This window comes from Ostreococcus lucimarinus, chromosome 20, assembly GCF_000092065.1.
Source record: "Ostreococcus lucimarinus CCE9901 chromosome 20, complete sequence".
NCBI lineage: Eukaryota > Viridiplantae > Chlorophyta > Mamiellophyceae > Mamiellales > Bathycoccaceae > Ostreococcus > Ostreococcus sp. 'lucimarinus'.
The window spans coordinates 303,021-317,392 of record NC_009374.1 but is presented as its reverse complement, the minus strand read 5'-3'; the positions used below and the strand labels follow the sequence as shown (position 1 = coordinate 317,392).

General features: G+C 58.1%; 6 protein-coding genes across 6 annotated transcripts; 3 read left to right on the top strand and 3 right to left on the bottom strand.

Annotated features, from left to right (window-relative positions):
* Positions 1-14: 14 nt before the first annotated feature.
* On the bottom strand, positions 15-1,782 carry OSTLU_29476 (predicted protein). Its single transcript, XM_001422511.1, has one exon. It carries the CDS (start codon positions 1,565-1,567, stop codon positions 32-34), a length of 1,536 nt encoding a protein of 511 aa, XP_001422548.1. The 5' UTR covers positions 1,568-1,782; the 3' UTR covers positions 15-31.
* A 121-nt stretch (positions 1,783-1,903) lies between these two features.
* OSTLU_29475 (predicted protein) lies at positions 1,904-2,632 on the top strand (the record flags this gene model as incomplete). The annotated part of the gene is made up of 1 exon (XM_001422673.1): positions 1,904-2,632. The coding sequence occupies one exon, from the start codon at positions 1,904-1,906 to the stop codon at positions 2,630-2,632; it is 729 nt and encodes a 242-aa protein (XP_001422710.1).
* Positions 2,633-3,242: 610 nt separating this feature from the next.
* On the top strand, positions 3,243-9,338 carry OSTLU_29474 (predicted protein; the record flags this gene model as incomplete). Its single annotated transcript, XM_001422672.1, has 1 exon — positions 3,243-9,338. One exon carries the CDS (start codon positions 3,243-3,245, stop codon positions 9,336-9,338), a length of 6,096 nt encoding a protein of 2,031 aa, XP_001422709.1.
* Positions 9,339-9,395: 57 nt separating this feature from the next.
* On the bottom strand, positions 9,396-10,595 carry OSTLU_29473 (predicted protein; the record flags this gene model as incomplete). Its single annotated transcript, XM_001422510.1, has 1 exon — positions 9,396-10,595. The coding sequence occupies one exon, from the start codon at positions 10,593-10,595 to the stop codon at positions 9,396-9,398; it is 1,200 nt and encodes a 399-aa protein (XP_001422547.1).
* Positions 10,596-11,172: 577 nt separating this feature from the next.
* OSTLU_29472 (predicted protein) lies at positions 11,173-12,720 on the top strand (the record flags this gene model as incomplete). Its single annotated transcript, XM_001422671.1, has 1 exon — positions 11,173-12,720. The coding sequence occupies exon 1, from the start codon at positions 11,626-11,628 to the stop codon at positions 12,718-12,720; it is 1,095 nt and encodes a 364-aa protein (XP_001422708.1). The 5' UTR covers positions 11,173-11,625.
* A 37-nt stretch (positions 12,721-12,757) lies between these two features.
* Positions 12,758-14,212, bottom strand: SDG3522 (predicted protein; the record flags this gene model as incomplete). The annotated part of the gene is made up of 1 exon (XM_001422509.1): positions 12,758-14,212. The coding sequence occupies one exon, from the start codon at positions 14,210-14,212 to the stop codon at positions 12,758-12,760; it is 1,455 nt and encodes a 484-aa protein (XP_001422546.1).
* Between the last annotated feature and the right edge of the window lie 160 nt (positions 14,213-14,372).

Sequence of the window (14,372 nt, the reverse complement as noted above, 5' to 3'; positions counted from 1 at the left end):
ATTTAACTACTAAGCTACGTTCATCGTCCCATCATCGACCCATCATCGACATCTGGCGTTTAAACTCCATCATCGCCTTGATGGCCTCGTTGGTTTCCTTAGCGTTGTCGCCGAGCACTTGTCGGCCGAGGCTGATGGCTTGAGCGGTGACTTGTTCTGTTTGCTCAAACTCGCCGAGTTCGAACATGCATCGACCTAAGAACAATAGAGAGTTAATCGATTCGGCTGCACCTTTCTTTGTACACTTGCCATCGACGATTCTACAATCTGCGGCCAAGGCAAACGAGCTCGCCGCGCGCGGCAAAATCTCCTTCACCCGCGCTCTATTCATGGGAAGCTTGGCGATCTGAAAGTGAACGACGCCGAGCAAGTGAAAACAGTTCCCTTGCATATCCAAATCGTTCTGTAACATCGCAGCTGCGGTCTTCAAGGGACGACCGGCTTCTTCCCACTTTGCTGCCTGCATGAGATGGTTGCCGAGCGTGTACAGGATGTGCCCGAGCGCGTTGGCCCCTCGCGCCGGCTCCGGACCTTCCTTACCCTTCTTCATCGTCCACTTATCGCCGACGCCTAAAATTTGGTCGATGATTTTCTTCTCCTCCGGGCTCACCTCCCACGGTGCGCGCGGGACGACATCCACCTCGTCTTGTTCCACACCCTTTTTTGACGCTAAAAGGGACGGGTGCCAGCACACATCGTCCCACTTGCCCTCGGCTTTGATCCCCCGCGTTTCGCCCTCGGGTATAAATTTATCGCCGTAGCACTCCGTACACGCCGTTGACGCCACAGCTCTGTGCAAAAATCCGAGCGCCTTCTTAATGTCTTTCGCTTGGAGATACAAAGCCGCGATGGAATCGTACACGTTTGGCAGCAACACGTCGGGCTTGGTGCGCAAGCCGTGCGCCTGTAAGCGAAGCACAGTCTCCAAAAACTTCCCGCCTCGCAGCTCTGCCGCTTCGTTAAACTTCTTTTGTTCCGCCATCCCACCGGCGCGCTCTTGCAAACAGATTCCAGTCGCCGCCAAGAGCGCGGTTTGACTCTCCGTGCCCTCGCGCGCCGCCTTGCGAATCGTCTCCTCCCACGCGTCGCACAATTGTTCATGTTTCTGGAAATCCTTTCGAACTCTCGTCACCATCACTCGAAGGACGAACTTATTAGAAAACGGCTCCAATCCATCATCCTCAACCGCTTTCACCGCCGCCTTATAATGCCCCTCCGCGTCCGCCAACTTGCCCAACGCGCGCTCGCAGTTCCCGAGGCTCGCGTACGCCTCCCCCAGCTCCGCGTTCGACCCTTCCGTCGCGTTCTTCATGTACTCCGGCACGTCCTCATCGTTCAACCTCGCCTGTTGCACCGCGCACTGAAACGCCTGCTCCGCCACCGCCACCGCCGTCTCGTGTTGCAACCGCGTCAGCGCCCCTCCGACGTCGATCAACATCTTCGCCGCGTCTCGGTGTCGTCCGCTCGCTCGCGCCCCCTCCGCCCTTCCGATCACCTCGCACACGCGCTGTCGATCGATCGCGTTCGGCGGTATCGACGTCATCACCGCGCGCGCCAGCGACTCCATCGCGCCTCGCGCTCGCCTCGCGCTCGCGTCTATCGCCGTCGCCGTCGCAAGATGTCGCGCGCGGTGCCGATCGTCCACCGCGTTCGTCCTTCTTTTCGCGTGTCTCCGCGCGCGTCCGCGTCCGCGTCGCCGCGATCGCGCGCGTCGACGCGAGCGCGTTTCGACGCGTCGCCGTTCGCGCGCGCGTCGTCGCGCCGCGCGTCGCCGCGCGCGCGCACTGCCGACGATCGCGCCGCGCGCGCGAGATTGTGGACGAATGATCCGTGTGGTACCTGTCCCGGTCGTGAGACCGAGCCGCGGGCGCGCGACGGACCGCGACGCGCGGCGCGCGACGCGATGGCGCGACGGCGCGCGACGGCGACGCGAACGGCGACGCGCGCGCTCGTCGCGGCGCTCGCGGCGCTCGCGCTCGAAGCGACGACGACGCGCGCGACGACGGCGGCGGAGGAGGCGAGCTTCTACCGAACGACGTACAGCCCGAACGACGCGACGACGTGCGAGGTCGGGCCGTACGGGTGGTTCTGCGAGCCGTCGAACATCGAGTACTCGACGCAGATTTGGGACCCGAACACGGCGTACGAGGCGGACGACGTGACGGCGTCGACGAGCGAGTGCGCGTACTGCGGGATTTGCGCGACGTGCGAGACGGGAAACTTGACGTGCGTGCGAAACGCGGCGGCGGTGTGTTACGAATCGTGCACGGACGATGAGGTGAGGGCGCGGTTGGCGACGTGTGACGTGGAGATGGAGACGTGCATGTCGCTGTATCACGACGTGGTGCGGTACGATTTGCGAGAGAGCGTGGGATACGCGTACGAGTTTTACGTCAACGAGTTCAACGGTAGCGACGCGTGGCTGGGGACGCGGAGCGAGCCGTGGAAAACGCTAGCCAGGGCCGAACGCAGGGTGCGGTTCATACGAACGGTGACGGAGGCGAGCGGGTTGGGGAAGGAGTTATCGGCGCCGATTCAGGTGTGGATACGAGACTTGAAGGCGGACGGAGGCTTGGACGCGAAAAACAACACGCACAACGGGCGGTACTCGGGGAAGACGTACTTGAAATAGCGATATGCCATATGCCATATCGATAGCGGTTATGAATAGATAGCGTTATAAATTAATCACTCGACGTAATCACTCGACGTTGGAATTCACGAGTGTTCGCCGTTTCGCACGTTTCGACTTTTCGTTCGGTTCGCCGAGACCGCACTCGTCGACTCCGGCCGAGCGCTCGACGCGCGACGGTCTCAAGCGTCTAGAAAGCGCGCGATGCGCGTCTGATCCCGCACACTCGCGGAATCATATTCGTTCGACGCAGTGCCGCGCGTACGGGCGCTCGAATTTCCTCTGCGCGACGCCTCGCGCGCGTTTCCAACGCCTGGTGATTTAAACGCCCGCGGCCACGATGGGTTCGAAAACGCGCGCGCAGCGCTCGCTCACGCGCGCTCTCGCGCTGACACTCGGCGTGGTAGCCGTAACACTTTGTGGGACATCCATGCGCGCGAGTGCGGTGACCGTGGCGCCGCCCGTGGTGACATTCCAGAGCGCCGTCGCGCGGCGGGTGACGTATCTGGAGGGCGACGCGGCGCTCACGCTGGCGACGTCTTCGACGACGGTGACGGAGGGCACGCCAGCGAGCGCGATCGTCAGCGCGAGTGTAAAAATAGTGAACGCGATGGACGGCGCGAAGGAGGTGCTGGCGGCGACGGTACCAATTGGGGATGAGGGAAGGACGACGGTTACGTACGATGCGACGACTTGGACGTTGAGCGTGAGGAGCGAAAATTACGCGTCGGATGAGGTGGAATCGTATAGCACGACGTCGATATTGAACACGCTTAAAACGCTCACGTACGTGCACAACGGAGAGAACATCGCGATGACACCACGAGGAGTGACGGCGATCGTTACGGATGCGTCCGGGCGGATGAGCGCGCCAGCGTTGGCGACGATCAAGATGAGTCGGACAAACGCGGCGCCTGTGCTCGATTTGAACGGACCGCGAGACGGACAAACGTACTCAGTGGTGTTAACGGAGAAAGAGCGTATGATTGGGGTGAGGCTGACTGATGTGGAATACGCGTGCGGTGACGATGACGACGTCGTCCTCGCAAGCGCCGCCATTGCGAACGTTGATGTTGGGAGTCTTCCAGACGGTGCGGCCGAATATATTTCCGCAGACACCACGGGAACGAGCATCGCATCGGCATGGGACTCCACGCAAAAGAGATTATTGCTTTCAAACTACGACAGCGTGACAAACTACTGTAAAGTTATCGGCACCATTCGTTACCACAACGAAGGAAGCGTGGAACAAGTGACAGGATCGCAGTATGAAGGAGGGGGAGATCAAGTCTCCAATAATCTTAAATTCACAGCAGGAATTCGCGCGTTTAACTTCACACTCACGGATTCTTCCGGTAATTCCGTCACGGCAACTGCGAACGTTGACGTGCAAGAATCTTCTCGCGTCGGCGATGCTTTGTACGACGAACTCATCACCGATCCGTTGTTTTGCAACAATAACGGTAAGCGCGGAAAGAACTCCGCTGTATGCAGTTGCACTATTATTCCGCCCGCGGTAGAGTCCGAATACTCTGGTGATGCGTGCGAAACGCACGTGTGTTCGGAGCGCGGCACGTACGATCGTCCGACCCAGACATGCGACTGCATCGATAGTTTTTCAGGTAGCAACTGTGGGATCGAGTGCAACGCGCACGGTACCTACAACTCCTCTACAAATGTATGTGAGTGTAACGTTGGCTTTACTGGGAGAGACTGCAGCGTCGTTTGTGGCGCATGCTCAGCCGAAACTGGTACATGCTCTCTCACCGCGACGTCAGAGGCATCGTGGAACGCCGCGACTAAGGAGTACACTTTGAAGGAACCGCAGTGTACGTGCTCTTTAGGATATTCCGGTTCATCGTGCACACAAGAGTGTCCTTGCGCAACGGAACCCTTGGCGCAACAAGGTACCTGCGGTGCCGATGCATCAGGTGAGGGTATTTGTATTTGCAATCCTGGCTACACCGGCGCCGACTGCACTATTGGATGTACTGTCGAGTGTGGTACGTACGGAGAGTGCTACCCCCCACCAGAGCTTGCTGCAGGTATCAAAGACAAACTGATGGAAATCTATACCGATACGACTATAGGGGATCAATCTGCGCGTGAGGATGCCGCCTTGGCATATCAGGAAAACAATATCACGACGTTGTGCAAATGTCTTGCGGGCGCGGATGGGAAACTTGTGCGGGCGGGAGCGACGTGCAACTTACCGTGTCCCGATTGTGGCTTTGGTGAGTGTACTGAAAATGCAACATGCTCGTGCTTTCCTGGTTACACAGGCGCAGATTGTTCGCAGGCATGTAACGGGAACGGGGCCGTGAGGTACCTGACGTCCGAAGAAGTCGCAACGGTGACCGATCGATTTCCAAACGCGACTTCGACTGGGTTATTCAACACGACAGATGTACACGAGTACACGAGTCCAGATGGACGAGAAATTGCATTTTGCAACTGCGAAGACGGATGGACCGGAGATTATTGCGAAGTTCAATGTGCCACGTGCTCCGCATTTGGCACTTGCGTATTCAACGGTACGCACGGCAACTGTGTGTGCTCTCCGGGATTTACTGGTGCAGACTGCTCGATCACTTGCGTACCATGTGTCCATGGGACGTGTGGACCGACAGGCGCGTGCGTGTGTAACGCAGGGTACTCTGGCAACGACTGCAACATCGAGTGTGGTGATGATATCTACTTGAGTCGAGGAACGAGAAACTTGAACGGCGCATTGGACGGACTTGGCTTACTTGGCACCACGGTGACGTGTGAATGTAACGAGGGCTTCACGGGCCCGATGTGCAACTACATTTGTCCTTATTCGTATAACGCCGCAAACGGCGTATGCGTCATGAAAGACGCAAACGATGCGGACTTTGGAGATCCGTGGATGACGGAAGTCGTGTGCAAACCGGGTTGGACAGGCTTACCGCAAGTCAATCGTCTCGCAGACGGGAGTGTCAGTAGAGGACGTGACTGTAACAAAGCATGTGACGCATGCGCCTTCGGGACTTGTCAGGACGACGGCGAGTGTGTTTGCGACTACGGTTACATTTGGCAACCTGCGACGCGTTCGACGGCGGATGTCGGCCGTACGGCTGCGGTGACTCCGTACCCGTGGTGGACCGGAGGCTCCAATGGTGTGTTCGAATCCGCTGATATTGGCGGTACATCGTCCTTATTTTATGATGCGGCATACCACACGTGTGCAATCAAGCATCCGTGTTCCATGAATGGTGAGTATGTAAACGCAACGTGTGCTCCGGGTTTCTCCATGGTCGCGGGCACGGGACAGCCTTGGACGAATGTTGATCCAAACGGAGTCGGTGGATACGGATGTTCGGGCACTTTGGTAGCTGATGGCACATGTCAAGGTGGCGAATACCTCGTCGCGATGCCTTACGTGGAGAAACGAGTGGATGGATCGATAATTCGGGACCCCACTGCCTTGAAGTCACACACTGAGTGGGGGATTATCGCGGGCGCCGTGTGCGCTCCAGATGATAGTACAACTGGGCCACAAATGCCCATCACTGGCGGATATTGCGTGTGCGACGCCTTAAGCGTGGGGAGAAGTGAATTCCCAAGCTCACAGTCATTAACATCGAAAGTTTACGATGAATATTGGCAAGGTTGGGCCGGGTCCACTTGCGACATCCCGTGCGCACCGTGTTCGGGAAATGGCGTCTGCAATTCGACCACGGGTACATGCGACTGCGCCGATGGCTGGACTGGGTATCGTTGCCTAACACCGTGCGAGCCGTGTGTTCACGGCACGTGTCAGTACGACGGTAGTTGCCTGTGCGACGGAACGAGACGGCTTAGAGATCACTCATTCGCTCTGCGTCTTGATCGCGATCCACATTACGCAACCAACGGTGAACTAGCTTCGGGAGAGTACATTCCTCCTTATTACATGAGTGCGATTCAAGTGGAAGACTACGTCTGGGGCGTCGATTCCGTATGCGCTGATCGCCCTGACTGCGCGAGCCGCACAATTGATTCCAAGTTACCCTTCAGACCAAATGAAACGTACTTTCGGTACGGTGTAACCACCGCCGCTGACGCCGTTGGGGCAGCCACTCGCACCGCACTCGAGGCGCAGCTTCTGCAGTATCAAAACGACATTGTCAACATCCCCGAATCAATGCGCGCGGACGATATCTGTTCGAAATTGGACTATAAAAATGACGCAACGACGGGCGAATGCATGGCTTCGCTCGCGTCGACCACAAACTGCGGCGACGACTGGGAAGCTGCCAATCCTTGGGACTGCGACGACGCATTGAAGGCGCATTTCTTACGGATGCGTAAAGAAGCAATCGGAGCCACTCGAGTAGATCTAAAAATAGCGACAGAGTCATCCGATCAGGAGCGCTGGTACACAAACAGTAAAGACGAGCGACAGCGTTTGATGAACGTCTTCCTAGCGGGTATGTACGATGCGACTAGTGGAGAATATGTGACCACGCGCACGACAGGCGCGGATCGTACAATGATTTGGATCATCAATACGCTTATCCACGGTGTGAATTCCGGATTAACAGGCGCCTATACGGGAACAACATGTTCCATTGCGTGCGACGCGTGTGATCCAGATCACGGGACGTGTCAACTGAATGGCAAGTGCGAATGTGAAACCGGTTGGTACGGAGAAAGGTGTGACAAGTCCTGCAATTGCTTCAAAGAGTACGCCACAAATGAAGATGGTAGTGTTTCCGAAGTCATCAAAACGACCGCACACGGAGTGCAGATTCGATCATGGGGATTCTGCAAGCGAGACGGGACTTGCGTGTGCGGTACCGACGATGGAGGGGTACAATATTCTGGCGAAGATTGTTTCGTACCCTGTGCTCCGTGCCACAACGGCGCGTGCCAAGCAGACAGCACTTGCCTTTGCAATAAAGGATGGTTGGGCACGACTTGTGACATTCGAAATTTTACGGAATGTCTCCCATGCAATTACGATCACGGCGCTTGCCTCACCGACGGTACGTGCAAATGCGACGTCGGTTGGACTGGGTTGTCTTGCGATGTTCAATGTAACCCTTGCGTTAATGGCTACTGTCAGATGGACGGATCGTGTGCATGTCAAGATGGTTGGTCGTTTGTCGACTGCTCTCGGCCCGAGGCTTCTTCATTCATCGTCAAATCTGAATTCACGGAGGGACCAGAGGGCTGGACGGTGTACAATAATTCGTGCTCGGGTGAGCTCGCCGAATCAATTTTATCTGGCAATGTCTACGACCCGTTCGCGATCAATTCGGAGCAATTGATGCGCGGAGAGTGCAATTTTGCGTTCGCAGGTGGCGACAGCGGGTTACTCTGGGAAGGGATAAGCGGATATCTACACCTCACGGACAAGTTGACGGACGATTCCACGAACGGACTCGCGTACTTGCGCGCACCCGAAAAATTCACGGGTGATTTGCTGAGTAAAAATGCATACGGCGCTTCGATAACGTATTCATTGTATATGGTGGAGTCAGCGGCAAATTCTGCGGCAAACGCGGGGACCGCGCATGTGGAGGCGCATCAAACATCGGCGTACGATATCATTCTCATGGGCGGTCGACCGCGGTACAACCGCGAAGTGCCAGTGTGGGGTTCTCGCGATCAAGTGTATAATTGGAGCCGAACAAATTTCCCAGAGCTCGGGCTGAATCAGCAACTCTCGCGTGCGCAGACCATAGCAATCGTGGAACAGTACCTCAACACACCGCAAGTCTTTCTTGGATATAAAATTGACTCTGATCAAAAGGGGTATCCGCCGACGTCTTGCTCTGCGGCGAGATGCGGTTTGAATTTCAAGGTTGATCTCTTGGAAAGTGCAGGATGGAAAAACCTGGAGCCAGTCCTTTCAGGGTTCAAGTGGTCGAATGATCCCGCTGTGCATTACATGGACGGAACGGTCTACACCACTCGAACCTCAGGTAATCCCTATGACCCATTTTCCGGTTTGACGGCGGCGACGCTTAACTTAGCTGCAGACATACCCATCGTCACAGATACGACTGGTCGAAGTGATGGTGGTACAGTACTACAGCAATCGAGTGGTAGAGAGATTGCGCGAGATCGCCTCGACTTTGATGTTTATCCAGAGGTTTACGAGGCAGTTGTGGCGAACCGTCTATCGCGGACTGGTAACCCTGCCACATTTAGCGATCTTGCTTGGTGCTTGGCGTCGCTCACAGAAATTTTGGTGCGAGCCGACTATTACGTTCAAGAAGCAGTGGATCCTTCGGCCACAGTTGTGGGCGAGTCCATTCGGTTCGATTCGTTTGGTATCGGGACGTTTGTGGACGTGAATGCCGAAGAACAACGTCAAATCTCGCTGTTCAACTACTACAGACAATACAAAAACGATTACTCTGTCGCGTACCTCGATGAGCTTTACGAAAGCATGCGGCCGAGTGTGTGTAAGGGCAAATGGTACCTCACCGGCGATCCAGACGCGAGTTTGGGCGATGCGTGCAAGCAAGATCCGGCGCAGCTGCGCGTCACGTGCGCTGGGATTTTCGACACTACCACCACCGAACTTGGAGATTATTGCGTCATCAAATGCCCTGGATACGACGTCGCGGCGGGAACGACGTGTTCTGGTTTCGGAACTTGCGGGCTTAACGATGCGAACGTACCGACCTGCACGTGTAACGAAGGCTACAGCGCCTCCACGACGGGATGTGCGTCCTCTGGCGCACGATAGAGAAACCACGCAGTAGAGTCGAAAACAATTGTTTCCACAATGAATACTAATTCTTAGCTAAGTTTCTGTAGTGCCGGTAGATTCATCGATAATAGTCGCGTACATACTCTCCATGCGCGTGCAGCGCGCTGCATATTCTGTAAGCTTGCCTTTGGTACGAGCCAACTCTCGGCGCAATACGAGCTGCGAGCCTTGCGACTCGGCCAAATTCAACTTTGCCTCGACTAACTCGATAACATGCGCATCGAGAACCTTACGCACGTCGCACAGCTCCTCGGAGACGGCTCGCAAGTCACACTTTGCCTGCGCGGCTTCCGCCTTTGCCGTGTTCGTCGACGCGCGGTGCTGCTCATCCGCGGAACGCTTCAATGCCGTGGTGAGTGCGGTAGTTTCTGCGACAATGTTTGAGCACTGCTGACGCAAGTCATCGCACTCGACGTGCTTTTGCTCCAACTCGCGTTCGAAGACCTTCTCGGCTTCAGCGCGAAGTTTCAGCTGCGAATCTAATTTTCGCTGAAATGCAGCGTGCGCGTTCTTATGACTTCTGCTCAATGTTTCGATCTGTGTGTCCGCGGCGTCCAACTGCGATTTATATCGCTCAATCTCGCGCGAATGTGCGATTCGCTCGGCCTCCAGCGTCGCCGTAGCTTCGTCTGTGTCTTTTAGACTCTTCAACCGCGCGATGTCCGAGTCTCTTTCTCGAAGAGAACGTTCCAAAGCTTCGATATGAAAACCTTGATCCTTACTCGCTCGCACAGCCGCGTTCCGTTCCTTTTCAATCGCCGCGATGTCAGAAAGAACTCTGTCGATGGCGCGCTCCTTCTCGCGCAGCGTTTTCTGCGCCTCCTCCTTCGCCGCCGCTATTTCTGATTGAGCGCGAGCCGACTCGTTCTCGACCGCGCGTCGCTGCGTCGCGAGCTCTTCTTTCGTCTTCTCGAGTTCATTTCTCACTGCCTCAAGTCTCACCTCCATGTCCGCATTGAGTCGTCGCTGCGCCTCGAGCTCCGCACGCGCCTGTTCTTCGCGACGCTCGCTCTGCCGCACGATTACGGGCGAAACGCTCTCCGCCACCGGGCTCAAAAGCTGTTGAAATCCGCTTAAATCTTGTTCTCGCAACAGATTCGGAGGCGTCGCATCCGTCACTGCGGAGCTCTCGCTCTCCAAGCCGCTCACCATGCTCAGCTCCGTCGCACCGTCCGCCGACGCGTTCGCGTAATTCTTCAACCACGTCGCCCGTATTCGGCACCGCAGCGTCATCGTTTTCGCCCCTCCCACGCCTCGCGCGCCATCCTTCACCGTCAGCGTCATCACGCACGCCTCCTCCCCTCCCAATCCTCCTCCCGTCTCCACGGTCGCGAATCTCGCGAAATCCACGCTCGCCTTCGCCGTCGTCGCGAACGCGTCGTCCTCGCCGTCGCCGTCGCCGCGCGCCCGCTCCGCCTTCACGTCGAACGCCTTCGCCTCGAACGTCGTCCCTCCGTCGCGCGCCGCGCGCCGTCGCAGCGTCACCACCGCCGTCGTCCACCCCCCGTCCTCGCTCGTCGTCTCCCAGTTCGCGCGTCCCGCCGTCGCCGTCGCCGTCGTCGTGCGCTGCACCTTGGCCCCGCGCGACCATCGCACGCGAAATCGCGATCGCGCGTCGTCGTCGTCGTCGATCGCGCGCCACGTCAGATCGACCGGTCGCAGATCGATGCGAAATTTTTCGCCGCGCTCGCGCCCGCGCGCGCGCGCGAGCGCCCTCGCGAGCATCGCGGGCGACGCGATTCGCGACGCCAACCGTCGCGTCGCCGACTGACGCGGCGCGATTTTGAATTCATCAATCCGCACTCGATCGCGCGTCGATCGCGCGAGATCGCGACCGCGCGCGCGACGTGCGACCGCGCGCGCGTCCGCGATAATGTCCGCGAGCGACGACGGCGACGCGGGCGACGCGGGGACGACGCGCGAGGGCGCGACGGCGCGGGACGCGCGACAGGCGTGGATTTCATTCGGCGACGACGACGCGACGGATGCGACGGTGGACGCGCGCGCGGGACGCGGGGACGCGCGGGAGACGGACGTTCGCGCGGAGGACGTCGATGAGCTGGCGCGCGCGCGCGCGCGGTTGGTGGAGGCGGAGACGAACGCGCTGCGGGCGACGAGCGCGCTCGACGCCGAGCGAAGACGGCGAGAGGAGGAGCGCGCGCGAACGCGCGGGTTGATCTTAGCCGCGGCGGGGTGCGCGACGATCGAGACGAGCGCGAGGGATGATTTCGGAGAGAGCGCGGACGCGATGGGAGGGACGAGGATGGTTTCGGCGTACGCGGCGGCGGAACGGGGAGGGGAGCGGCGCGCGCTGGAACGCTTCGTCGAGCGGGCGAGGGAGGGGAAGACGGCGAGCGAGGGAGGGGTGAAGATGACGCTCGCGGACGCGGAGGCGGTGCTGGAGGACTTTAGAACGCTGGATGCGGTGTTAGAGGCGGCCAAGTCAGAGGCGACGATGCGGGAGGCGTTGTTGGCGCGCTTACAAGCGGAGACGGAGTCGAGCGCGCGGAGACTGCGAGATCACGACGAGGCGCACGCGCTGTTGACGGCGGAGATCAGTGACTTGCGCCAGGCGCTCGCGAAGTCGAAATCGGAGGCTAATGGCTTGGCGGAAGAAACGACGGCGCTGAATGAGGCTTTGACGAGCGCGAAGGCGGAAGCGCTCGAATGGAAAAACGCGGCGGAGACATTAAAGCAAATGCGTCCGAACGACGCGGCAGTCGGCGTCGGCGAAGGTGGCACGGGGAATAAAATGTTAGTTTTAGAGCTCGAGTGCGCGCTCGAGGCGTTGACGACGACGAGAGCTGAGCTTCAAGACGTCGGCGCGCGGCTGTTGGAAACGCAACATCGCGCTGAACGCGCGGAGAAGCGTGAAGCTGTTGCCGCGGCGGCTTTGGAAGCAAGCGAATCTCGTTCAAAAACATCACCGAGCACCGTTTCGCTCGGTAACAAAGGGGCGTCGCGAGAATTGAAAGAACGACTCGATCGCGCTGAAGTTCGCGTTGCGCAGCTCACGAGACGACTGGAGGCGATCGGAGGTGAACATCGCAAAGAACTCGCGATGCTTCAAGCTGAACACGAGCGACTCTCGTTGAACTTGAAAATGATGCACCTGACGCACGACGACGCGACGGAAGTGATGCGGTTAGAAATAGGGGACGCGACGCGCGAAGCCGCCGCGCGCGCGAGCGCGGAAAGAGATGAATATTGGCGTCGCATTTTGGATGAAGAACGAGAGTGTCACGCGAACCAAATCGAGAGTGTTCGTCAAGACGTCGAAAACGAACTCATCACAAAGAACACCAAGTTGAACAGAATCAAGCACGACCTCGTGCAAATGCTGAAAGATGCAACGTGAAACTACCGGTACCGTTAGAAGTTTTCAAATAGCATTTCTACTCTTTCGGTTTGATGTAAATGGTCGGCGCGTACGCTGGCACCACTTCTACTAATTTGGGCTTTTTTGTATCTGGAACGTCTTCGTTGGTTTCTTCGTCGTCTCCGAAGTCAAACGCGCGAATTATTGCTTTCATGAGTAACCCGAGCTCGTCCGCGCGAACGTGATACGCAGCGGCCACGCCGCTTATCCCAGACCCAAACTGTTGACGTACTCCGCTCGCATCATTCGCCAAGTCTGCGCATCGTTTGATCTCGCGCGCTACATCTCGTAACAAAGATGAAACATCGTCATCACAACGATCTTCGTCTTTTGTGTCGAGATATGCGTTGAATCTTCCACGAAATAACGCCAGTACGACGTAGTCGTCGACACTCGCCAGAATCTCAGCCTCGGACTCGTCTCCGGCCATCGTGCGCTCGAGCAAAACGCCGATCGATGTATCATAGTCTACATCGTCCGAATGACTTTCGTCATCACCGCTGTCCACGTCTCTAAGAAATTCGAACGACGCGATTCGAAGTAAAGCTAAAAGTGGGCGCGACATGGCGCCGTTGGCGTCGACTTCGAGCTCATCCACCCCGTCGTAACTCTCAGTCATCCAACTATGAACGCTCTCGAACGAGATGTCGCCGGCGTCGCGCAACAGCCCAAAGCCGAATGAACTCGTAGCGACGCGATTATCGCGTTCGACAAACCCATATTTATACAACAACACGGTGTTGTCGTGGTCGTCGCCGAACGAGTTGAATAATTCTTCGCCCCGCTTCGCCGTTCGACACGTCACCAGCGTCAGCGCATCCGCGTCCGCGTCATCGCATCCAACGACGTTAAAATGAGCGCCGTCTGAACCGCCTTTATGATTAAACAAATCAGCGAAAGGCACCAACCCCTGCCCGAGCGCGTCGTCCACGAAGAACGCGCGACTCGCGACGAGCGTCGCCGCGTCCCTGAACTCCTCCAGCGTCGGCATCTTCACGCCGCGCCGCGCGAATCGCTCCTTCATCTCGCGCGCGAACGCGTGATAATCATCCGCGATGGCGCGTTCGTCCGCCCCGAGCATCCCCTCCACCGTCGTCCCCCGCAGCGCTCTCCGCGCCTCGTCGTCCGCCGCGAACGTCGACGGCAGCGCCTCTCGCGCCGGCAGCGTCTTTAAATACGCCGCAAACGTCGATTTCGCTCCCAACGACCGCTCGTGCGCCACCGCGACGCACAGACCGACGACCCCGCTTCCGCGCGCGCCCTCGATGGCGCCCAGCGCGCTCGTCGCCGTCGTCAGGCACGCGCTCTTCGGTATCGTCGCCAGCGTCGTCCCGACCGCCAGCGTCGCGCGCGCGCACTCGACGAATCGTCCGCGGTCGCCGTCGCCGCGCACCGCGCACCGCGCGTCGTCGCGCGTCACCCCGCGCGCGCGCATCCAATCGAGAAAGTCGTCGTCGCGCGCGTCGCGCATCGCGCGTCGCGGTATAAAGTATTAGGGTTTGTAAATTAGGGTTAGGACTAGGGTTAGGGTTAGGGTTAGGGTTATCGCGCGGCACGCGCGTCGCGACGCGAGTTCGTCGCGCGTCGACGCGCGAGTGCATGACGACGGCTCGCGCGCGCGCCGCGCCGCG

Excerpts from the sequence above, each read along its gene's own strand:
- OSTLU_29476 (XM_001422511.1), bottom strand. The coding sequence starts at position 1,567 with ATGGAGTCGCTGGCGCGCGCGGTGATGACGTCGATACCGCCGAACGCG.